Here is a 23012-nt window from a genome sequence, read left to right as displayed (position 1 = left end):
CCAGGTGGTTCGGAGGCATTAACGGCCATACAATGAGGAGATCCTGCACCTTCGCAAACCGAGAACCCCATCTGCGACGCACATAGACACAACCTGTCCTGACGGATTCCTATTGATGGCAGTTACGCTGCGGAGGCTGCAGTCCTCCGCAGCTTGAAGGGTTTGTAACCAGAAGGAACTGAATTCGACGGAGGGTCTCCGTGCCGGAACCACACCGAGCCTGTCTTAATCCTGGTTGACAGGGGTGTCGTCGCGTTTCCAAGAAGCAGTTACCATCTTATCCATTATAGGTACTCTTACATGTTACTTATCTATAAACCTCAGGGAAACACGCTTGCAATTGTGGTTATTCGTCGCAACGCAAGCCGTACACCCTGGATTTGTAGAAAACAACGCGCACCATTACTGCGGAAGCTTTTATACCGTTTCACTCAGTGTAAGCACCGTGAACACAATACCTTGATTAAACGAAGGCGGAATTATATCAGTCAATTAAACGCGCTGTTCTAGCTGTTTAAGATGGGCAGCCTGCAAGCTGACCCGCTCGATAGGCTTGTGTCAGGAAAGCGGGAGTTTGGAGAGTTCGGTGGTGTTAATGCTTCTGTTGAAATAAGCACAACCTTTACAGGTAACCTGCTGCAAGACGCTGCTGCCACTGCTGCCATTGTGGCCTGACGTTGGCCTGCTTGGCCTGTGTGACGTAAGCCCAACGCTCCCATTATTGCAGTGCTGGAAGCGGATACTCTGCCGGCTATTTTCAGTGGAGAAGTCGGCCCTGAGAAAGGTACTGAAGCCCTAGTTTCTTTGGGGAGTGGGACGGTCGGGCCGTTCCTGCGATGCATCGAAGTACATCAATAGGCGTTACAACTTTCCAAAACATGTTGTCCGCATGGACGAATTCCTTTAGGACCTCCCTCCGGAATACGTGGCATCTAACCGCAGACTGCGGGAATCGCGGCAATCCATGTTATTAAGTATTTACTCCTCAAGTGTTGCGGCTGACGAGGGATCAAAGCGACCATTATATATTCAAATGAGACCTGACGTTATAATTGTCTACGCAAGGAATACTTCCGCGTGGCCGTGCAAAAGCGCAGGCAAATGTCGCCCCAGTTCCGCCGGCGGTCCACAACTCGGACTGCTGCTGAACCCTGCTTTGTGCTCTACTACACCTCAGTAGCCATTGCTAGGTGCAGTGGCGTAGCGTGACGCTCATAGCATCTGCCCTGCCCCCTCCAGGTGGCTGCTATGTGTACGGCAGGGCGTTCAATCCAACTGTACGGCATTTGGGACGCCTTCTAGCCGCGCTGGAGGGCTGCGAAGCAGCGTACCCCTGCAGCTCGGGTGCGCGAATGCCCTTTTCTTTCCTCTTTGTTTCGCCATGTTCCATCCACACAGCTTGTGTTGAGCAGCAGCAGAAGCATCAGCTGGATAGTTGAACTGCCTAACCTACATGCTATGTTCATGTCGTACACCGAACTCATTCCAACACAGGCATGGCGGCCATTTCCAGCACTCTTATGGCCCTGTGCAACCAGGGCGACCACATCGTGGCGTCTAACACCATCTACGGTGGGTAGGGGGGAGGGGGAGGTGTGTAGTAGTGAGTGGGGGGTATTCGGATAACAGTAGCGGGATGATGCCACCAGTGTCCGGGTACGACAAGTTTAGTTGGTTACCTAATTTAGGCAGTTGCACTGGACCAGGAAGTTTCGCCGGACTCGCAAGCTCCCAGACACGCACACGCACTATAATTTCTCTCTTCACCTGGGCCTATTGTACTTCGCATAATTGTAGAAAAGACTATCGCTGATTGTTTCGCACCTTAGCCAACAATTCGGTGTGCCGCGATGTTCCGCGACATCCCGCTGACGTTGACGGCCTTCTGGCACCTCCGTGTTGCGACCCACCCCACCCCAAAGGCGGCAGCCATGCGCTGCTCAAGACGTTCCTCCCCACCAAGGCCGGCGTCACCACCACCTTCGTGGACATCACCGACCTAGAGGCGGTGCGGTCGGCGCTGCAGCTGCACCCGGGCCGTACCAAGGTACGACAGAGCGATCAGCTTGCCCGTTGTACCTAATTTACAACTAGGCATACCCAACATGGGCCGCGGCTCCTCTCGCTAAGTACTTACCTGTACTTACCTACCTACCTATCTATCTATCTGGGGCCGCATCTCAGCCTAGAACTGGCTTACCGTAGTGCACCTACCACCGACGTGCTTACCAGCTCTACCAGCTCATAGCATATCTGTCTGCCCATCCGAGTATCGTCCGGAGGCGCGCTCATCCATGTACAGGCGCACTGTGCCATCGCTGCCGCGGCCTCCTTTCCTTTCCGGTCCTTCCTTTCCGGATTGAAAACACAGTCGCGGCTATCCGGCTACCCGGGTTCCGTGCGAGGTCCTATTACTGTGCGCCACCGCAACCTTCTCCACACGGCAACGCTCCCAACCGGCAGCGCCCAACTGCCAGCGCCAATCGTAGTACATATCACGGCTATACACATGCAACCTGTCACAGCAACTACCCTCCCCCACCCCTCCCCTCTCTCCCAATCCAATCCCCCCGGTTACCCCGGTTCTATGGCACAACACGGCGACCCACACGGCTGCTGCAGGTGGTTTATACGGAGGTGGTGTCCAACCCCACACTCCGTGTGGCGGATATTCGGGCGCTGGCTGAACTGACCCACGGGTCGGGAGCTCAGCTGGTAGTGGACAACACCTTCACACCCTTTGTGGTGACACCCAAGCGCTTCGGAGCTGATGTGGTCATTCACAGGTAAGGAGGAGGGGGGCTAGTAGGCCTGCTATGTCTTGGATGTTGGGGGTTGGTTATAAACAGTTGGTACGGTTGGTACGGTTTTTTGTGGTGTTTGCGGTAGTACACGGCGACGGCATTGTAATTTCTGCTCCGGAACCACCTCAGCAGGCCGAGGGTGTGACACAGATTGCCGAACCCGCCCCCGCTCCCGCTCCTTCCCACTTCCCGCAAGAGCTAATGAGCAGTTGCCTCATCACCGCACTGGGCTCCTTCGGCAGTTTGCGGTCTCTGGCAGCGTCTGACTCGGCACTTGGCGCGTTGATCCCCCCCTACCTTCTGCCTCAACGGCCGGCCCCCTCCCTTTCCCGCCCCCCCTCCCCATGTAAACGTAACCCCCCAGCCTGACGAAGTTCGTGTCGGGAGCATCGGACATCATCGCAGGCGCCATCTGCGGCTCAGCCGCCTTCATCCACTCGCTGATGGACTTCCACGCGGGCCCCTGCATGCTGCTGGGACCCACTATGGACCCGCGGGTCGCTTCGGAGCTGGCGTTACGGCTGCCTAATTTGGCGCTGCGCATGCAGGTGCGATTTGGGTGTGTGTGTATGTGTGCTTCTCCGCGGGGTGTGCGCGCGCGTGCTTGCGATGCTGTACGGCGGCGTTACGAGCCCCCTGCAACATTCCCATTCCCCCCGGTCCTCTCCTCCATACGCCGTACCTCCGTACACCGGCCATGTTCTCGTCGGCCCTCATGACGCTCATCCTTAACCCGCCTCTTGCGTTTACCCTCGCTTCACCCATCCTACAAGTGATGTACCCTCCCCCATTGTCCACCCCTCCTTTTTTCTCCACACCTCCTTTCCGCCGTGCTCTTGCCGCCACGCGGTCTCGGGGCTTTCAAACGCACTTGACAACACACACACACACACACATGGACATGTGCAGGAGCATGGCCGCCGTGCTGCTACCTTTGCCTCCCGTCTTGAAGGTCTCGGAGCGGCGGTGACGTACCCAGGGCTGCCCAGCCACCCGCAGCACGGGCTCATGGTGTCTCAGGCCAACGAGGGCTACGGGCTGGGGGGCTTGCTGGGAATGGACCTGGGTACACCCGCCCGGGCGAATGCGGTGAGGGTGTGTGTGGGGGGGGGGAACTTGAGAATGCGGGGCGAGTGAAAGGGGGGGAGCAGGAGGAGGGGGAGCAGGAGGAGAAGGCGGGAGGGGTGCGGGAGGGGGTTGCGGGAAGGGGGGAAGGCGTAGGGAGAGGCGTAGGGGGAGCAGGAGGGGAAGACGGGGGAGCAGGAAGAGGAGGGGGAGGAGCAATGAAAAGTGAAATCAATCCCATTCCATCTTGATGGACCTCTTCTTCCCACCACTTCTCCCCCCTCATAAGCTGGTGCTCAGGGCCTTAGGGCCTCAGGTCACAGCTGTCCCTTTCAACTTCTGCTGCTGTGGCCCCAAAATAACTTATTACTTTCCCATCTTTGTTGTAAGGTGGTGGGATGATGGGGGGCCTGAAACCTCTCCCTCTCCTTTTCCCACCTCTCGCGCTCTGTCTCTCGTCCTCTTGGTTAACTGTGCAGTGGCGCTACCTGATATCCGATTCGACGACCCCTTCTCCGTTTTGTTCCTTTCCCCCATACGGCGGCCTACCCCGGCCAAACCCTATTCCTGCGGGCTCCCCCATTCCCCCGTCCTTGCCGTACATCCCCCCCTGCCCCTTTTGACGATTGCGGCCGCCCTGGATCTCCCCCGTGACCTCCGCCGTACAGTTTATGGAGCGGCTCCAGAACCGCCACGGGTTTGGTTTCATGGCCGTCAGTCTGGGGTACTTCGACACGCTCATGTCGTTGTCGGCCGCGTCCACCTCCTCGGAGCTGTCGGAGGGCGACTTGGCGGTCTCGGGAATCGGGCGGGGCTACGTGCGCATGTCCATCGGCATCACTGGTGGGTGCCGTGTGTACTCACGGTGTGACGTAGTACGACAAGTACGACAATCTTTCATATCTACCATCGCGAGGTAATCTGCAACTACCACAACCTACCACATCTACCATTAACCGCCACCACAACCAGCGCAGCTCCCAAGCGGCGGATATTATTTTATTGATGTGGATGATTAGCTGCGGCGGAGGAGGAATACACACCTCTAAACCATAAGTCCCTCTCTTCCCCCTTGTTTCTGGAGCAGGTACCTTGGAGGATCGTTGGAGGCAGCTGGAGGAGGCTTACCGCTTCGTAATGCAGCTCGGCCCGGCAGCGGCGGTGCCGTACAGAGCCGTCAAGATGCGCCATAGCCCCTCCGGCGCCGTTGAGCAGCTCATCAGCTGGCCGTCGTTGGGGTCATTTGGCGCCGGAGGCGAGCCGGAGGCGCAGCTGGGCACTGGCGGCGGCGCCGCCGCCGCCGCCAGGGTTCCTATCGGTGGCCGCGACGGCGACGGTGGCGGCGACGGCGGCGGAGTTTTGGACGCGGGTGGCCTGTTGGTGCTGTCGGAGCCAGTCGCCGACGGCGACGACTCTGACATCACATCCGCGCCGCCGCTGTCGCCCATGCAACAGCTGCCGCTGCCGCTGTTGTCGGTATTCGCCATGGACCCCGCTGTGCCGTCGCCGCCGTCCCCTGGGAAGGCCGAGGGCGAGCGGCGGGACGTCTCGGGGTTGGGGATGGTGGAGAGCGTCGGGGTTCCTCGGCGCATTTCTGGATCTGGCTCTGGATCCAGCCGGCCGATTAAGATCCGGCGGACTGGATCCGGAGAGATCCACTATGTGGCGGTGCAGGCTCCGGCAGCTTCTGGATCAGCGGCGGCAGCGCCGCCGCCGCCGCCACCACCTCAAAACGACTGATGAATGGGCTGGACGACGGCAAGCGCCGCGTCGGGTTCTCCTGATGCTATTGCTGACGACAGATTGCGCGTGCGGAGGAGGGATGATCCTGTAGGGATGTAGGGATTGATCCAGGTGAAATGAGGCGAATGATAGACCGAGTCTCAGCGCTTCTTATCTCGAGTGTTAAGATCCCATTTTACGAAGGTGATTGCCACACGACTGGCCACGCCAAGTTAGGCTCTGGGAAGTGCTGCGAGCCCTGCAGCAAGGAGAGCGGCACATAGGGCCCTTTTAGCGCGAGGGGAGCAAGGCGCCTGGCATCTCCTCGCAGCGGTCATCGTGTAGAAAGCAAGCAAGCAGCGTTAGAGACAGACCTGCGAGGCAACATCCTTTGCGGCCCGCGGCGCCTTTCCTCCCGCGTTCCGTTGGGAAATCGGCCGTCGTGTATTTAACTGCTGTTAGTGTGCTTCGGTGCTTCAACGGTGTACATTAAATTACGCACATGCCTGTGGCTCTCGCGGCAGTCTAGTATATAATTATAAGTCATCTAGCGCTGATAATCCAGGTAAATCTTGCCGTATCAATTCATTTTTCTTTTTGGAGTGAGACTGTGTCGATGTACAGCGTCGAGCACCTTACCGGTTATGGACCTCGCAAGGGCGTTTAATGATGATTTTTTAAGAGGTTTGGAAAATGTTTTTTTGGCGGGAAGGCAGACGTTTTCTGAGATTATTTTTGTATGTGATTGGGTGGGTGGGTCAGGAGCGTGTGGTGGCACCGCTGGTGGCTGTGGGAGTGGTGGATATCGTCGGTGTCGGATACATACGGAAAGCCGATCCTCCTCCTGCTCCGCCTCTTTCGGCATCGCCCCCCACGACGCCGCTGAAGCACCAACACCACCGCCACCGCCGCCACCCTAGCAACCTCCTCCTCGTCCTCCCTCCTTTCCCGTTCCTTCACATGAGGGTGACTGGCCCCCTAAGTGTCCGGCCTGTTTATCAGAGGTTTGGCTTATATGCTTTCTTCGAATCAGCACGGGTGGGGTCACCCCACTGGGGTGGGGGGGTGCGGGAGGTTTGTTTTACCTGTTCCTTTTCATGTGCTGATGTACGATATACGTGCCGTAGATGTACTATATATGCATGCCATACGGCTGATTGTACGATTTAAAATGCACTTGCATGTCAGTGTTGTTGTATCATACCGCCTATAGCAAAGGTCGTTACCGGTTATTGGCCGTTGACGGGCATCTTGGGCGGTCACCCAATGTGGTGTACATTATCGACTTTTTTGTTTTGAGTTTTGTTTGTGCAAGTTGCCGGCGGCGGTCGCGGCGGTCTCTGCGGTGCAGGAACGACATTCGCCCGTTTCCTATGTCGCTACTGCCAGCACTGTATATGAATACGATCAGTGTCTGTTTGTCTGTCTGTCTGTCTGTCTGTCTGTGTACGTGCCGTTACCGGCGGTCCCTTTCGGGTGTTCCTTTAGGCGCTGCGGTCCGGAATGGCTTCTACGGGCCCCCACCCTACAAGGAGCGTCTGTTTGCACAGCACCAATGTGGCGGTTTTGTGGTGGATGTAGGCCCAGGCGCCGCGGAGTAGGTTACCCTGCCGCCGCGTTTTGATATTGGTGTAGCCTGACCTCTGTCGCGTTGACCCGCGTTGACTGGGAGGTTTGGTGTTGCGGGTGGTTATGCGGCTGGGTGGTGACGCACTGGGTAGTGGCAAGGCAACTAGGTATGCATGTATGTCTGTATGTGTGCCGCCTCTTCGTGCATAGATGAGGGGTAGCACCCTTTATAGCAGCGTTTCTTGAGTTTGTTAGTCCAGGTTGGATCCTGATGCGAGGTGAGTTAGGGTTGCAAGTACGACAGTACGACAGTGTTCTGACATGCGGACAGCGGAGCTTTACACGGTGCCCTGCTATAGCCTTGTGTGGCGGAGGTTGGATGTCTGGCTAGGTGGAGCCCCGGGTTGCGGGGCTGGCTGGCTTGCTGCTATGCAAGCAGCCGTTGGCAAGGAAATGCCAGCGGCTCTATTCCCAGAGAGCTTAATAGGAAGGGTGAACATATGTGCTTAAGGTTGTCGGCACTGCGCTGCATAGGTGTGTGGAGAAGAGGGTTAACATGGGGGGCTCTCCATGCAGAGGCATTGTCATCTAAGGTAATCAAGGGTTAATGGTGTAAACGTTTGACCTTGACTTCTGATTTTGAAATCGCGCAAACTGTGGCGCCAAAATGGTTCAATTTTGAATTTGAAAAGAAGTTTCAGATCGTACAAAACGTGTGCGGCATGAATTACTGCCCGCGGGCGCAGTCTCACTGTTGTCGCTTCCATTTGCCGCTTTATCATATGCCGCTTTGTGCGGTTACTTGCAAATGCCAACGACTACAATCCGACTACAATCTTGTCCATGTTGTCCAAGTCCAACCCCTGCCCAGCAACATAAATATCCTGCTGTGCAGCATGACCCGAATGAGTAAAAAAATTTAAAATTCAAAAGGACAACAGCAGACGGTATTGTCCCCCAAACGCATACGTGTTCATACGGGTCGCCCCTTTTGCTCTTTCATCCCCCTTACGTTCCCCTTACATTCAGTCTTTACTTTTTCCTCTCCATAGCCAATTAACTGTCCAGCAAATTGTGAACGTGAGAATGCATGAACGAATGGCGTTGCCGTGCCTCCGAACAGCTCACCGCAGTAGTAGCGCTGGCCGCATAACCGCCCAAGCACTGTGTTGGACAAGGAAAGGCCCTTGCTAAGAGTTAACCGCAGGGCCTTGATCCCCGCCCCAATAAGCAAGGCCCACACGAAAAAGGGAACCCAGGATGACGGCCACAGAGGGGGAGGTGCTGAAGACCTCAACCTGCTGGCTACCTCCTCGGAACACATGCAGGCCCTGCTGCCTCGGTGTTTTGTTGTTAGTAGGGATTTGGTTCCTTTATGGGGCTTTTGCCTAATAACATTAAGAATGACGAAAGCTCATGGCTCTTGCTCACTTGAATGAGTGTGCCTAGCACGGCTTACGGCTGCTGGTAGGAGATGCTAATTCTATCCTTCGGTTGACACAAACAAAAAACAACAGTTAAGCAATCGACCATGTACACAGCCACGCAGGAGCAGTAGGAATACAGTGGCGCTCCAAAATGTCTAAAGATGTACGTAGCGCACCCACCCACCCAGCTATGCGCTAGCGACCATCCCTCGCTGCACACCACGCCTGGCGTTCTGTTATTTCTGCGATGTCTGTGACCCACGGGTCGCCAGCTTGCCGATCGCGGTTTGAACACACGTGTCACGCAAAAGCCACTCTACTTGCTCCCGCACCATGCGACTACCGTTGCTACTGCTACTGCCGTTGCTACTGCCGTTGCTACTGCCATCCAGGCCAGTTAAACCTCCTAACTGGCCTTCATCGCTCCCAACACCAGCAACATCAAAGCTGCTACTGCTACTGCTACTACTGCTATGCGCCACGGCAGCAGCTTCAGCGGGAACGGGACTAGAGGGCATGACAGAAGAACCGGGAATAGCAGCAGCCGCAGCAGCCGCAGCCCCGGCTGTTCCCACAGGCCGTGGAACCGGTGGCGGCGGCGGGCCCGGCCGGCAGGATACATCCGGTGCCAGACCCACTCGGTCCACAACGCGCCGCGCAGGCGTGACGTACATGTCCGTACTGACCAGCAACGTGGCTCCACCAGACAGCTGTATGACTTGCTGTGTACGGCCTTTGCCGTACGTCCGCTCGCCGATTAGCAGCGCGTGTGCGTCGTCATGTAGCGCACCGGCGAGGAGCTCGGAGGTTGAGGCGGAATAATGGTCCACCAGCAATGCCTGCGGGTTCTTAGGTTTTTAGTGCTTTGTGATGTTGGTTGGCTCGTTTTGTGTTTTGATGGCCACTATATAGTATACGGATCACCAACATATAAAATTGCACTACCAATCTTAAAAGCAAACGCGACATGTATGGCATGTTAGTCATGGCACCCCTATAATTTGGATTTACACTCAGCAGGCGAGGGCGTAACTATCCATGGCAGGAATGCGAGATGGGAGAGCGATAGCTCCTCACAGATCATGATGACTACCCACTCCTTCCCGGGGCCGTGCTGCCGTTTTCGCCGACGTTCCGGTCAAATACTACTGGCGTAAATCAACCTTCAATTGCAGAAGCTCCCAGTAAAAAAGCGATTTTAGAGCTCCGTACTTACTATGGGTTGACCCTCTACCAAAGCTTGCGCGCGGTCCTGCGGGACGCGGGGTGAGGAGGCGGGTGATGTACGGAAGACGGGGTTTCGCAGTACACAACCTACGAACCCGAATGCTTGCTATTGCCCGGATCAGGCGAGCTCGGCATTGTAATGTCCAGATAGATAGATGCGAGATAAACCTAGGATTGAGGGTGAAGGTGAGCGTGAGGGTGTCAAAGTGAGGCCCCGCACCCGCACCTACCGTCGGACTCATAAAACAGCCAAAGTACGCAACAAACAACTACCGGATCAACCACCAACGGACTCACCGATAACGTCTCCGCGTGCTCCGCGCCGTCTCGCTCCCGCACCCAGGCGAACACCTCGCCGGGTCGCATCAGCAGCTCCGCCACCCTCAACCCCTCGCCCACAATGCCCCCCGGGTTGCTGCGGACGTCTAACAACCAGGAGCCAACACCCTCCGCCTGGGCCGCCGGGTGCACAGCGCCAGAACAGTAGCAGGAGTATACGGCAGTACAAGCGGTAAAGGCAACAGCAGCAAGCAAGCAGCGGACTTCACCTTCCTCCTTCCCACGCCCAATCAACGCCCGAATGTCTCCGTCCTTCACCCTACAGGGCCCGCCACAGGTTAAGAGCCCAGCATGAATCCCATTTCGTCCTTCCTTTTTCTGGATCTGGATCTGGACCTGGATCTGGATCTGAATTCCGTCATTTGCTTAAGTCTGCACGGAGGAGCGACACGGCTCCCGGAAATGCTTTCCCGCCCCCCAGGTCCACATGAGGGGCCTCGAAAGGGCGCCTTACGCACACACACAAAAGCACACACCGTAACGGAAGACGGACTGTTGCAGCAGCGACAAAGATACGATGAATACGGGCAACGGCCAACACTCGCTCTTGCCTGAAGCGCCTTGATGGCATCCTCCACTTCCGATGCCACATTCTCTGTGAAGGCTACGATGCGGATGTATCCCACCTTGGACGCTGACGGCGGCGGCGGCGGCGGTGGCGGTAACAGCGGTAGCGGTGGGGCTGATGTCAGCGCAGCCGCTGGCGCTGCCAATACCGTGACTAGGGGCCCGCGGGCGCTCTGTCCACCGCCGCTGGCGCTGCCGCCACCGCCCACATCGCTGCCTCGGCCGGACGCGAAGGGGCTAGAGCGCCTTTGCTTGGTTACTACAGCGTACTGCACAGGCACAAACTCCACGGGCGCCGGACGAAGTACGACATCGAAGAAAGTGTCGGGAAGCTGGTACGAGGTAGATGGCGTCGACATTGGCTCAGCGGGTGCGGCTGCTGGGACGGTGTCGGTGTTGGAGTCTCCAGCAGCTGTGGCTACCGCCACCGCCGCTGGCGCCGCCGGCTCCACGCCGGACACCGAAGGTGGTGAGCGGCGTGTGACGGTGGTCACAGGGCCCCGTGAGGCGGCCGCGCCCGCGGGCCCCTGTTGCCGCCGCAGCACCTTCAACGACACCTCGACGTCCTGCCGCAACAAGTCCTGTATTGCGGAGCTACGGGGCCATGCGGTGGGTGTGGGGTCGCGCGGGCGTTACTTACTAATGGCGGGCCCCATGCACCCATATACCCTGCAGGGATCGTTGTCGCTCCCTAGGCTTCCCCGCACTACCACACAAGACACCAGCCGAGTCTTCTCCTCGGCAACGAACATGCGCAGTTGGCGGAGAGCCCTAAATGCGCCTGCCTGCCTAACAGAACGCCATGATGAATCCAGGGATTCAATGTTTTAGAGTTTTAGGGTTTAGGCCCACACACTCACTCCGAATCGCTGCGCAGAGCCCACACCGGCCGGCCGTTGATCGCGACCAGCTCATCCCCCTCTCGCAGGCCAGCTGCCTGGGAGGGGCTCTGGAGCGCGCAAAGCACGAAAGACCGGCGCAAGAAAGCAAAACAGACGACAGCGCGGAACGGGGTGCGTATATGCATGCATACATGTGTGAGATATCACAGCCGAAGTAGCTTCGTGGATTGAAATCTCTGCACAGCGCACCGAACCCTTGATGAACCGCCGCTCAGCCCGCCGGTCCAATGTCCACGAGTGGACACACGCCGAAAATATCCGACCTTAATGTACGATACTCACCAGTCCAGAAGCTGCATATAGCCATGTGGGCCCCAAACCCTAAAACCCTAAGTCTGTAAGTCTGTAAGTCCGGGTGCCACCGCCCTCCCCCATCTCCCCACCCCGACAGGCTGCCCGGGCTCAGACCACTTACCCCTGCGATCACAGACGAGACCACCAGCGGCCCCTGGGGACCCCCCCGCCGCCCCACCAGCAACCCCGTGGAGAAGCTCTGCATGTGCACGAAGCAGTTGCACCAGCCATTCAGGCAAGCAAGCATGGCAGGCAGGCAGGCAGCCAGCCATTTCAGACCGTCGACGGGGACGTGCACAGCAGGTGACAGTTGTGCCGCCGCGTCTCTCGTCAGTTTGCCCGCCGATGCAGCCCGAAGCGGCATAAGGAGGTCCTTAATTGTGTGTAAGTTAGGTGGGAGAAATCGAGTTATTACCTCACCAACATCCCGTTGATGCTAATGTTGATGATAAGGTGGAGGTGGAGGAGGGGGAGCGCCACATGCACAAACGACTCTAAGGACTCCCCATCCCAACGCCAGCCCGACCTGTACCGGTGACCAAACGCAGGCCAGTGCTCTTCCAGGTATTTTCCCCATGCACCAGGATGTCTGCCTTAACGGTTACCCTTAAGACCCGCCTTGCACCCCTGGCCCCCCTGGGCCCATTACCTGTGTCGCGTCAGCACAGGGCCCCAACTGAGTCATCCCCCGGAGACCCGCCCATCTTGGCCCTTAGGAAACTCCCTTACAAAACACGTTCCTGCAGCATAACCGCCAACTAATCCCCTCACCCGCCCACCCGTCCCGCATTCGGTCTCTTAGCCGGCCACGGCCACAGCCGCTGCCGCAGCGACCGCCGCAGCAGCAGTTCCGCCCACCTTGGCCTGCTTCATGGCCTGGAAGGCCTCGCTTGCTCCCCCCGGCAGCAGCACCCTTGTGAAGGGGTCCCCCAGGCTGTCCAACATGAGGGTCACCTGCTGCAGGGCCTCCTCCCCGGATGCGGCTCGGAAAGTGGCCGTCAGAGAGTCCTGAAGGCCCGAGTGGTGGTAGTGGTAGTGGTGGTGTTGGTGGTGTGGTAGTAGTGTTGTTGTTTTTGTTGCTAGTGGTGTTGCTGGTGCTAGTGTTGCTGGTGGTGCTGGTGGTGGTGGTCATGGGTAATCAGACAAAACCCCTAAGAGACATCCATCATGGGTGGGTGGTATAAACAAGCGAAGCGAACTACTCAGAGTTTGGCTTGGGGAGTGACGGTGGAGGAGAGGGAGGCGAGGAGGAGCAGGGTGAGGAGACAGGGGCCGTCCTGGCAGTTGAAGAAGTTTACCCGAGGGGGTGCCGGGCGGATGTCGGTTAACTTATATTGGCTGAGCACCGGACATGACGAATGGTCGAATGGACGGCAGCTACTCCACGTAGGGCCGCCTCTCCCTCGTATAAGGCTGCCGGCCGCCATCCACTTCGCTTACCCCGTAAGCACTGGTCCGCCTCCCTCCCACCCTCCCCACGGCCTTTACCCTAATACAAATACACACAACCTGCAGTTTCTTAGTCCAGTCCTGGCTGTTGAACGTGGGGTCCACGAATAGCTCCCGAACATAGCCTGCAACAGCAGAGGGAATGAAGAAACTACTACTAGCACCACCACCGCCACCACCACCACCACCGCAACTTCAACAAGATACTGCAGTAGCAGTGGAACCAACAAGGGCAGGGCAGGTGGGTTCAAGTCCCACAACCGCGCTGCTATACCTACGCCGCCAGCGCGCAGCGCCACACCAGCAGGAGGCACCAGGCGGCGGAGTTTGCATGACGTGTTTCCTAGCTTCTCTGACGAGGGAGACTTCTCGTTTGGCCCCTAGCAGGATGTATCAGATCGGGCTGGCTGTGCTGTGCTGTTCCTGGACTAAATGCATGGGCCTTCTGCGGTCACTAGCCAGTAAGGGCTGGTCACGGCCACGTGGGCCCCGGTAGGTGGGGCCCTCCGATACGGGGCACACCGTTGACCCCAACTAACTGTCCCACACTATCGACCCGACGATGCGAGATGACGGAACGCACTGATCGCCCCGAGGGATTTCCCACGGTTCTGTTCACCGTTCCCTTGACGAGAACGTGTGTGTCACCGCGCGGGCGATGTTCCACTCCAACACAGCTCACCCCAAGCTTGCACCAGCACCTCTTGTGCGCCCCGTATCTCCGGGTTCGGGCTTGCAGGGAACTTAATCGTGAGGGCGTCGGCAGCTGGGGCCGGAAGCGATGACGACAGGAGGATTGCGCACGAGGACAACGTCGACACGAGCAGCGCGCGGACGCGGGCGCCAACGCCTGGGGCTGGTGCCGCGTTGTCGTGCGTTGTGCGTGGCTCAGTAGGAGCACGCCTCACAAATGACTTACAGCAGGCTATGCGAGGGCATAGTGGCCGCTGCCCGGGGCCAACGTATGGACAGCGTATCCTTGAATGCATTTGGTTTGGTCAGGGTCAATCCGTCCGTCTCTTACAATAACGTCATGTACACTGCCACATTTGGGTAAGTATTACTTGAAATTTCATATGCTCACGTTCCTATCTACCCAACAAGCCCTACACGATATGCCTTCGGTTTACCAGACTCAGCTCCAGAACCAAAAATCCAAGCATAGCAATCATCGCATCCATGGACAAGCTATTCTTTCATTAAAAGGTACTAATGGACCGAACTTGCGGTAGACGCTTTCCTGACAGCTCAACCACCATGCAACGTCGATATAAACACCACATGGTCGCCGTCGTTTATAAAAGATTCGGTAGCCCCACTGCGAGGAAAATATGAAAAGGACATATAATACATAGCATTTGCTAACAAAACACGCAACCGTACGGCTCCTACCTCAACTCCCAGTCGCACTCGTTGATTAGGACGAGTATCCCCGGACGCCTGCGGCAACCGCAGACCATCAATATGATCGGCATCGACGAGCTGTCGTATCTTACTGTTCATGAGCACGCAGCCGCGAAGCGTGAGTTGCGGAAAGCCTCATTCCCGGGTACGTACACAGAGCTGCCTTTCACAAAGAGCTCAGGTCGCTCTCTCAACATGTTGTCACGTGCCCAGGCTATAAGTTGCCCTGCCGTCAACCCCTGCATGACATGCCGAGCCAATCCGCCAGGCAGGAAGGCTCTTGAGAACGTTGGGGATTCGGCATCCCCGGGGCACTGCGGCAAACCCGTGCCAAAGCTCATAGGCACAAGGCCAATGCGCGGGGACAAGAGGACATGCCCACATACCGTACCTGTCCCGCCTGGATAGGGACATCGACATCATGCTCCTTTTGGTTGCCGAAAAGGAGCTCCAGGCCGCCGCTGTCGTGGAGCGCAGTAGAGTGAGCTTAACCTAGCATGGCGCGGCCTGGCGTGTCTGCCACAGCGCTACCTGAACTCGATACGGACTCGGACCATGGCTGAACTATTGCACAGGCACCTCTACGGAGGAGGGTCGACAGCTCCAACCACCGGCCTCTTCTACCACAACCGCAGACAGGGGCACCTAAGTGAAGTAAATGGAAATTAACTCACTACCAACCAGACAAAAAACAGTTCATTTTGAGGCTGTACAACCACTAAGCGAGTAAAAGTTTGATCTGTGTGCCTTGCTACAATGCTCATTAGGGTTACGCCAACAAGTATGGCAAAGGCAGGCTCATGCACAGGAATGCTGGCTGTCCACAGATACGAAGAGTTGCAAGATACGGCCGTCGCCAACCGAATCGAACTGATTTGTTGAGATACATGTCGCCTCAGCTTTACGATGTCACAATTGCATAGACGGTTCGATTAAAAAGGAATTTTCATCCAGTGTTTGTAGCGGTATCCAGCCATGGCCCGCACCAAAGATGATGTTATAGCTACATTACAAGATGCGGGTGTTTCTTTTCAGACTTTTGAACATGCACCTGTCATGACAGTTGAAGCACAGGTGCGCTATTTATTCTGGCTGTTGATACTTCTAGCCGACAGGCTTCCTCACTTCGGTCTGCTATGGTGCTGGCGCAGATCAACGCCCTTCCCGGCAATCCAAAGACCGTCCTCAAAAATCTCTTTCTTAAGGTACGTGATGGCGTACGTCGGTGCTGTATTGACGTGAGTCCCCGTTCATGTGCGTAGTGTCATGTGCGTAGGACAAGAAACACCGGTGCTACATTGTCACTGCGCTGCCGGGGACAAAGATCGACTTGCAGGGTAAGCTCCTCCCCCCTACCCGAGGGTATGCAGGACAGAAGGCTGCACATGTGCAACGAAGTCGTACCCACAGGCTCCTATTAAAAAGGACGCCCGGATGCCAGGCCCATTAATCGTGCTGATGCCCCATACCCGTGCAACCCTCAAAACTCAACTCACCTCATGCGCGAACCCATCCGCAGTGCTGTCAGCCCGCCTGGGGGTGGGCAAGGGCGGCGTCCGAATGGCGCCAGAGGAGCTGGTAACTAGCGTTCTACAGGTGGGCTGCGTGCGCGGACCGGAATGCGGGTTAAGTCATCTTTGGGATTCACAACACGCCTGGGGTGGGGGCGGGCTCGGGGCTCGGGGTCGCGAAGACCACCACAAGTTGGGATTAACCAAATGGGTGAACCGAATGTGAAGCTCTTTGTTTGAAGAGCTCGTAGTGTGGAAGCTCCTAGATTACATGGATCCTCACTCGGGGGAGGGGGGGGCAGGGGGGAACTGGATCCCGGGAAGGAGGTTGGTTTGGATCGTGTCGGCAACTCGTACACGACAACGCGACATGCATGGGCGCTCATGGCCACGTCGCAGCAACGTCCTGGGCGGAATCAGGCCTATGGTCACATGACCTCAAATGGATGTGGATAGGATGTTGAATAGGAGTGCGGCGCTGCTGCCCTGCCTTGCTGGTACTGCATTCACTGACATGGTTATGGCTGCTAGGCCCATCACTAATCTGCTCGGTTGCTATGCATCTGTTGTTTTGCTGCTGCCACAATAGCTTTGGGGGGTGCTCCACAACAAAGGTGCTACTGCCCTATCGTACGTCCACCATCCGGCGTCATCGCATATTTGCGTATCGCTAGGTGGTATACCTTTCTTTCTTGCCACAAAAGATTACAACACAACGCAACATAACACGATGAGGACTTGATGACGCAGGTGCCGCTCGGCAGCGTCACGCCGCTGGCTGTAGCAAACCCGGAGGCGGCCAATGTGGTGCTACTGCTGGACTCCAATATCCAGGACACAGCGCACGTGCCCGCTGACGGCGGTGTCGTGTACGTGCACCCGCTGGTCAACACCGTCTCCCTGGCGTTGACTCCAGGGGAGCTGGCGGCCGCAGTACGGTACGACAGGACTCCGGCTGCGGAATCTGCGGGCTTGGCGCCGCAGTTGGTGATTTGTGACTGACCCTGAATGAAAGGAGGGTTGGGGTTTTAGGGTTGAAGTATTGGAGACGAGGCGAGGGTCCGAAATGCAAGAGGGGTTGCAGCGGCACGGAAGAGGCGGGCGGGCCCTGTTGGGCCCCTGCTGGAGCTCTAACGCCATTCACCCCCCGTGAGCACTACCGTCGCTGTCTGGGCTGTGGACGCTGTCTGTTGCCATCCATTCACCAAAATACCCAAGATCCGGGTCGCCGTGTGTAGCCCGATATAGCGTAGTGACATAACTGCCAGCAGAGCAGAGAACACCGGTCCTGCTGATCCTGCACTCTGACCACCGCTTTTTGTTGTCGCTGACGGAGCTCTGTCGGAGCTTACGATACCGCTGCTGTTGCCGCTGTTGCCACCACCACCACCACCACCACCACCGCCACCACCACCAGAGCTTTGGGCCGTGAGCCGGTCTTTGTGGACTTAGAGGCGGATCCCAAGATCGACAGGGACAATCCGCCCGACCTGAAGGCCATCGCGGATGCAGCCCAGCCGCCGCGGCTGGCTCTGCCCGAGAGTGTAGCCGCCGCAGCTACTGCCAACACGGCAGCAGCAGCCGCTCCGACAGCACCTGCACCTGCACCTGCCAAGGTAGCATCAGCCCCTGCGAGTAAGTAACTGAACAGGGGGTATTGACGGTTGTGTCGGTTGGACTACAGAGCCGTGTAGTGTCGCAACGCGAGTGGCGGGCAGGGGAGTCATCGGTAGCAACGGAGGTTTGACGACTCTGTCAGAACGAACTCATCTAAACCCTCCCGCAGACCACCCTTGGTTTCTTCTCACCTCGTCAACCTGCTCCAGACTCACGCCCCATGTCGTTCTCACCATCGCTTCGGGACCCACCCTTCTCGTCTTCATCCCACCCCTCTCCATGCTTCTCCAACCGCCACCCTCCTGAAGACGGCAAGGCGGCAGCCACCACGCCCACCGCGACGAAGTCGAAGGGCGTCGCCGGCAAGGGCGCTTCCAAGGCACCAACGGCCGCTGTCACCACCGTCTCTTTGACGGCCGTCTCGCCCCGTGTGGAGGAGATGTTAAAGACCGCCTGTGTGGCGCTGCTGGGAGGGGCGACGCCGGAGGAGGCGACGGCGTCAGGCCGCGTGGACGGCTACCTAATGGCGCGACTGCGTGCGGATCTGGAGATGCAGCTTACAGCGCTGAAGAACGCGGCGTACGCGGCGGGCTATGTGGCGGGCAAGGGGGAGGTGGTTGCGCATGCGGAGCGGAGATACGTGTAAAAGGGGAGTGTAGGCGGGTAGGTGTAGGTGGGTAGGTGTAGGTGGTAAGGTATGTATGTAACTAGAGGTGTATAATTTGGAAGAAGGCAGGGCGCATGGAGTAGGCGCTGTGTGCCCTGGTTCGGCGTGACGCCGCAATAAAGCAATAAAGCGCTTTTCATTCCGACACAGCGACAGTCCTGCTTCCATCCATGTACGAAACGTGTACACGCAAAGAGGAAAAGCCTGAGAGCTGGGTTTGGGCCTTATGGCGGGCTTATGGAGCAGCCATACGGGAAGCAGTAGAGTAGAGGAGGGGGAGGAGGAGGAGGAGGAAAGCTTGGAGGTCAGGAAAAACACATTGGTTGAACCCAGGGCGTCATCCACCGGGGTCACCGCCGGGGTCAAGACTCGTCGTTAATATTATGGGATGGGGGGCACCCTGGGTGGCGCACCTGCGGGGGGACCGCCCTCACCATGTTGGGATGTTGGGATTTAGTTGTTCATAGGCCCAACGACCGTGAGTGTGCCACACGTACCTGCAGGCTTTGTGACTGCAGAGCGGTGGGCGATGAATTGCTTGTGTTTGGAGAATCCCTGCTTGTGATGGCTTGAGGGCTAAGTATGGGAGTGAACTCGGGTACCATCATGACTGAGGCTCCCCCGCTGGCATTCGCTATCTTTCTCTCCGAGGTCTGGGAGACTAGCTCTGGTGTAGCTACCTGTTTAATGGGAACATCAGGTTACAAAGCTAGCGCAGTACCGGTAATTTCCGTACGGTCCCATGGGCCGCGAAGAAAGGCATCATCGTCAGACATCCATCAATTTGGACATTAACCCTTGATAAACTGAAATAGAGTAAAACAATATCCAAAGTGATTAATTTGTGGCACAAACTTGGCGGGATGTCGCATAAACCTGCGACATCGACAGCATTCACTTTTGCTCAATATCTGGTTATGAAATGAGCATTATCTGGGCGCTGTTCGTAGCTTAGATCAAATCGATTGCGCGAAAGGTTGTGCTAGAGCATTTTCAGTAGCAACATGGTTTGGGCAATTACACCGAATACTTTTGATGTTGTTGTCATCGGATCTGGCCTACCGGAGTGTCTCGTCGCGGCGTAAGTGGTGAAGAGGCTGCCGGTGTAAGCATCTCCCGAGCATCATCCCCTCATCCCGCTGCCTCCACCCCTCTTCCGGTCCTCAGATCACTTCTCAAAGCGGGAAAAAGCGTTCTGATAATCGACGCCGTGGACACCTATGGCACAGACTTCGCGTCTTTCACGCCAGCGGCGCTAGACGATGCCATTGTGCAGGAGCAACAGCAGCGCCCTCCGACAGCAGCACCTGATCAGGCTGTGTCTGCCGCTGTGGACACAGCTACCAGCAGCGGCCCAGCCCCAGCCCCAGCCCCGGGCCGGGCGCAACATGTCGAGGCAGAGCATGAGCATTCCCTCCCGAAATGCAGCCCAATCTTAGAACCATTGCCTCTCGGCTCCCGGCTGCTGCGTTTGCGCCAGAAGTCACTGCCGTTGTCGGATATTCGGGCTTTTGCAGCCCCGGGGGAGGAGGGCGGCGGCCCCGAGGATCGGCGGAGCTACATCTTGGACCTGGCGCCCAAGGTACGAGGCAGTTTCAAACTTTAAATGCACTCCGGCAGTTCATTTCTGATATCCTTTCATATGGTTTCTCTCCTCCCCCCTTTCCCCCCCTCCTCGTGTGGTTCGTCTTTCCCCCCCCTCCTCGTGTGTGGTTCGTCTTTCCCCCCTCCTCCCCCCCCCCGGGCATATGCCTGCATCACTTCTCCAGTTAGTCTACCAGGCCGAGCCCCTGGTGGACCTGCTGGTACGCTGCCGCTGCCACCACTACCTGGAGTTCAAGGCGGTGGAGGGCAGGTGGGGCGGCCGGGGACGTGCTGGGAAGGGTGGGGGGCTCATACATACATACAAACGTACAAACATATAGACATACAGACAGACATGGTTGCAGAATGCTTGGAATGCCTGCTCGGGCTCCCCCCGGCACAACAAAGCAGCATGACGCAACCAAAGGGCACAACGGAGAGAAACACAACAGCGCCAACCTAGACAGAAATGGCCCTTTCTATATACGTTCCCCTCCTCCTGCTGCTCCTCCTGCTGCTGCTACTGCTGCCGCTGCTGCGTCTGCTGGTGCTACTGCCGCTGCAGCTACCTCCTGCAGGACGGGGCGCTACAGCCGGTGCCCGCCAGCCGAGCCGACATCTTCCGCGACCGCCGCCTGTGTCTGGGTGAGAAGCGCGCCCTGATGCGCTTCATCCAGGGCTGCTTGGAGGCACGCAGCGGACAGGGACATCTTCAGGTAGGCGGATTTGCGTATGTATGTATAGGTGTATAGATGTATGTATGCATGTATGTATGTGTGTATGTATGTATGTATGTATGTATGACTTAGATTACACTGTGGGCCGCGAGAGCGGGGGGCCGAAGCCGAAACACAGCGCAAGGGTCGGGAGCACACAGCACAAGTCGGTTAGTCTTGTGTGCTCCCGACCCCGACTCAGACTGCCAACACTCTACGCAGCCACTCCGCAGCCACTCCATCCGGGGATGGCGCTGCAGTATGTATGTATATATGTATGTATGTGGGGGGTTTGGCTGTGTGTGGTGTCGGCGGCAGCCGGTCAGGTGTTTGTAGTGGTAGGTTGGTGCAGCAGGGCGGGGCTCTCCGGGGCTCTCGCGCATTAGGTATGGGAGCTTGGATAGTCAGCGGGGGTCGGGGGGCTTAATCCGGGGGGGGGGTAACAAAGGGTTACGAAAGGGTTAGGTGCACCCAATCGCCACGGCGGCCGGCACGTGCCGCGGAACCGCTTTAAGAGGGCTGCAGCCTTTCGCCGCAGGGACCGCCGTATGCTTGGTATGTGTGTGCAAAAGGAAATCTATTGCCCGAGTTCTATGCAGCTCTACGACTACCGCAACCTGGCTAACCGCCGACGCCGACGCCGTCACGGCCCCCACTGACTACCGCCACTGGCGCTACTGCCGTAACCCCTCCCCCTCCCCCTCCTCCCCCACCCTCCACACACAGGAGGCGCTCTCTAGCTGTCGACCACTGGCCGACATTCTGACGGCGGAGGCCCTCTCGCAACGGCTGCGGGACGTCATTATGTACGGCATCGCCATGTGCGACACTGACCAAGAACCGCCGCCGGCGGCGACGGCCGCTACTGCCGCTACTGCCGTCAGCGGCGGCGGCGGCACTGGTATCCTGACTGGCGCCGGCGCGGCGGCCTCCCTGGAGTTGTTCATTAGTAGTCAGAGCCGCTTCGGACATGAAGGAGCGTTTATGGTGCCCTGTTACGGCAGCGGGTCGGTGGCGGAGGCGTTCGTACGGCTATGTGCCGTGCACGGCGCCGTCACGGTCCTGCGGCAGCCAGTGCAGGCGCTTGTCGTTGCGGAAGCGCCGCCGCTGTCGTCGTCGGCGGAGGCGGCGGCGGAGGCTTCGGGATCCGATCCGGATCCGAGGTCAAGCGCAGCGGCGGCGTCGGTGGCGGCGACGTTACCGCAAAGCGGAAGCCATCTGGGCCACGGCGCAGCTGAAGGGTGTTTGGAAGATGACGGAGCTGGCCAAGCCGCTACCGCCGCCGCTGGCGTGTGTGTGGGCGTCGTGACGGCTACGGGTCAGTTGGTGCGCTGCGGGGCAGTGGTGGCGGCGAGCAGTACATTGAGGTACGACTTTGGCTGGCGTTACAGCGGGACCCACTATCTCTTGGGATCTATCTCTGGTAGCGGTATATAGTTACACAAGTTATAAGTTACAACTTGTAACGTCCTTACTTTAACTTGTAACTTGGTAGCGGTATATATAGTTCAAATCTCCTACCTATGTTGGCACAACGCAATACCAGTTGCCGTTCCCAGAGGCTCGCGAGCGCAGTTGCGGGTCCAATGCGCTGTGAGGTGATGCCGCCCGTGCCGAATGTGGCGTGTTTTTCATGCGCCATACGTACTCCCTCACATTCCCCGAGCGTGAAATATCCGCCGAACCCAAACCGCCTGTCGTACCCGGCCGTACATGCACGCGTGTGTATGCGTGCAGCTGCGTGGAGGGTATTGCTGCCGTACCCGCCGCAGCACCGCCTCATGAGTACGTCTCCCGTGCCGTGGTGGTGCTGGATGGCTCAGTGCTGATGCCTGTGACCCATGGGTCAGGCGCCACCTCCACCTCCACCGCCGGCGGCGGCGGCGGCTCCACTGCCGCCGCCGCGCCCAAGTCGCTGCTAACCTTGGTGGTGCCGCCACGCTGCCCGGGCCTGCAGGCCGGCGCCGCCGCCGTCCCCGCCGTCGCCGCAACTGCTGCTACTGCTGCTGCTGCGTCCTCGGACTCCTCCAGGGAAGCTCCCGACACTGGCGGTAGCAGTAGCAGTGGTAGCAGTAGCGGTGACGGCCTTGGCAATCCTCATCCAGTGCGGGTGATCCAGGAAGGGGCGTCCACGTGCGTCTGTCCGGC

At 57.9% G+C, this 23012-nt stretch overlaps 4 protein-coding genes across 4 annotated transcripts in view; 2 read left to right on the top strand and 2 right to left on the bottom strand.

Moving 5' to 3' along the window:
* Window positions 1-519: 519 nt before the first annotated feature.
* Window positions 520-5012, top strand: VOLCADRAFT_66358 (uncharacterized protein; the record flags this gene model as incomplete). Its single annotated transcript, XM_002955829.1, has 10 exons — window positions 520-628; window positions 728-784; window positions 1240-1344; window positions 1495-1572; window positions 1923-2047; window positions 2623-2786; window positions 3169-3352; window positions 3714-3893; window positions 4538-4712; window positions 4954-5012. Coding segments are annotated over 10 exons (1236 nt in total), but the record flags the coding sequence as incomplete, so codon positions are not given.
* A 3811-nt stretch (window positions 5013-8823) lies between these two features.
* On the bottom strand, window positions 8824-14377 carry VOLCADRAFT_121467 (uncharacterized protein; the record flags this gene model as incomplete). Its single annotated transcript, XM_002955769.1, has 9 exons — window positions 14048-14377; window positions 13426-13490; window positions 12775-12924; window positions 12038-12115; window positions 11581-11669; window positions 10780-11314; window positions 10112-10267; window positions 9804-9839; window positions 8824-9426 (listed from the first exon to the last, which is right to left on the bottom strand). The coding sequence occupies exons 1-9, from the start codon at window positions 14352-14354 to the stop codon at window positions 8824-8826; spliced, it is 2019 nt and encodes a 672-aa protein (XP_002955815.1). The 5' UTR covers window positions 14355-14377.
* On the bottom strand, window positions 14371-15564 carry VOLCADRAFT_76879 (uncharacterized protein). The gene is made up of 5 exons (XM_002955768.1): window positions 15301-15564; window positions 15161-15230; window positions 14923-15008; window positions 14758-14805; window positions 14371-14683 (listed from the first exon to the last, which is right to left on the bottom strand). The coding sequence occupies exons 1-5, from the start codon at window positions 15324-15326 to the stop codon at window positions 14614-14616; spliced, it is 300 nt and encodes a 99-aa protein (XP_002955814.1). The 5' UTR covers window positions 15327-15564; the 3' UTR covers window positions 14371-14613.
* Window positions 15565-18999: 3435 nt separating this feature from the next.
* VOLCADRAFT_106962 (uncharacterized protein) overlaps window positions 19000-23012 on the top strand; it is a gene marked incomplete at its 5' end in the record, with an annotated part of 6936 nt that continues 2923 nt past the window's right edge. The window contains 6 exons of the mRNA XM_002955828.1: window positions 19000-19042; window positions 19794-20146; window positions 20334-20419; window positions 20714-20864; window positions 21591-22231; window positions 22602-22997. Of these exons, the coding sequence (XP_002955874.1) occupies window positions 19000-19042; window positions 19794-20146; window positions 20334-20419; window positions 20714-20864; window positions 21591-22231; window positions 22602-22997 (1670 nt within the window). The remainder of the gene's footprint in view (window positions 19043-19793; window positions 20147-20333; window positions 20420-20713; window positions 20865-21590; window positions 22232-22601; window positions 22998-23012) is intronic.

This window comes from Volvox carteri (genome assembly GCF_000143455.1).
Source record: "Volvox carteri f. nagariensis unplaced genomic scaffold VOLCAscaffold_55, whole genome shotgun sequence".
In the NCBI taxonomy this organism is placed as follows: domain Eukaryota; kingdom Viridiplantae; phylum Chlorophyta; class Chlorophyceae; order Chlamydomonadales; family Volvocaceae; genus Volvox; species Volvox carteri.
Note: the sequence above shows the minus strand (reverse complement) of the source record. Positions and strands in the feature narration are given on the sequence as shown.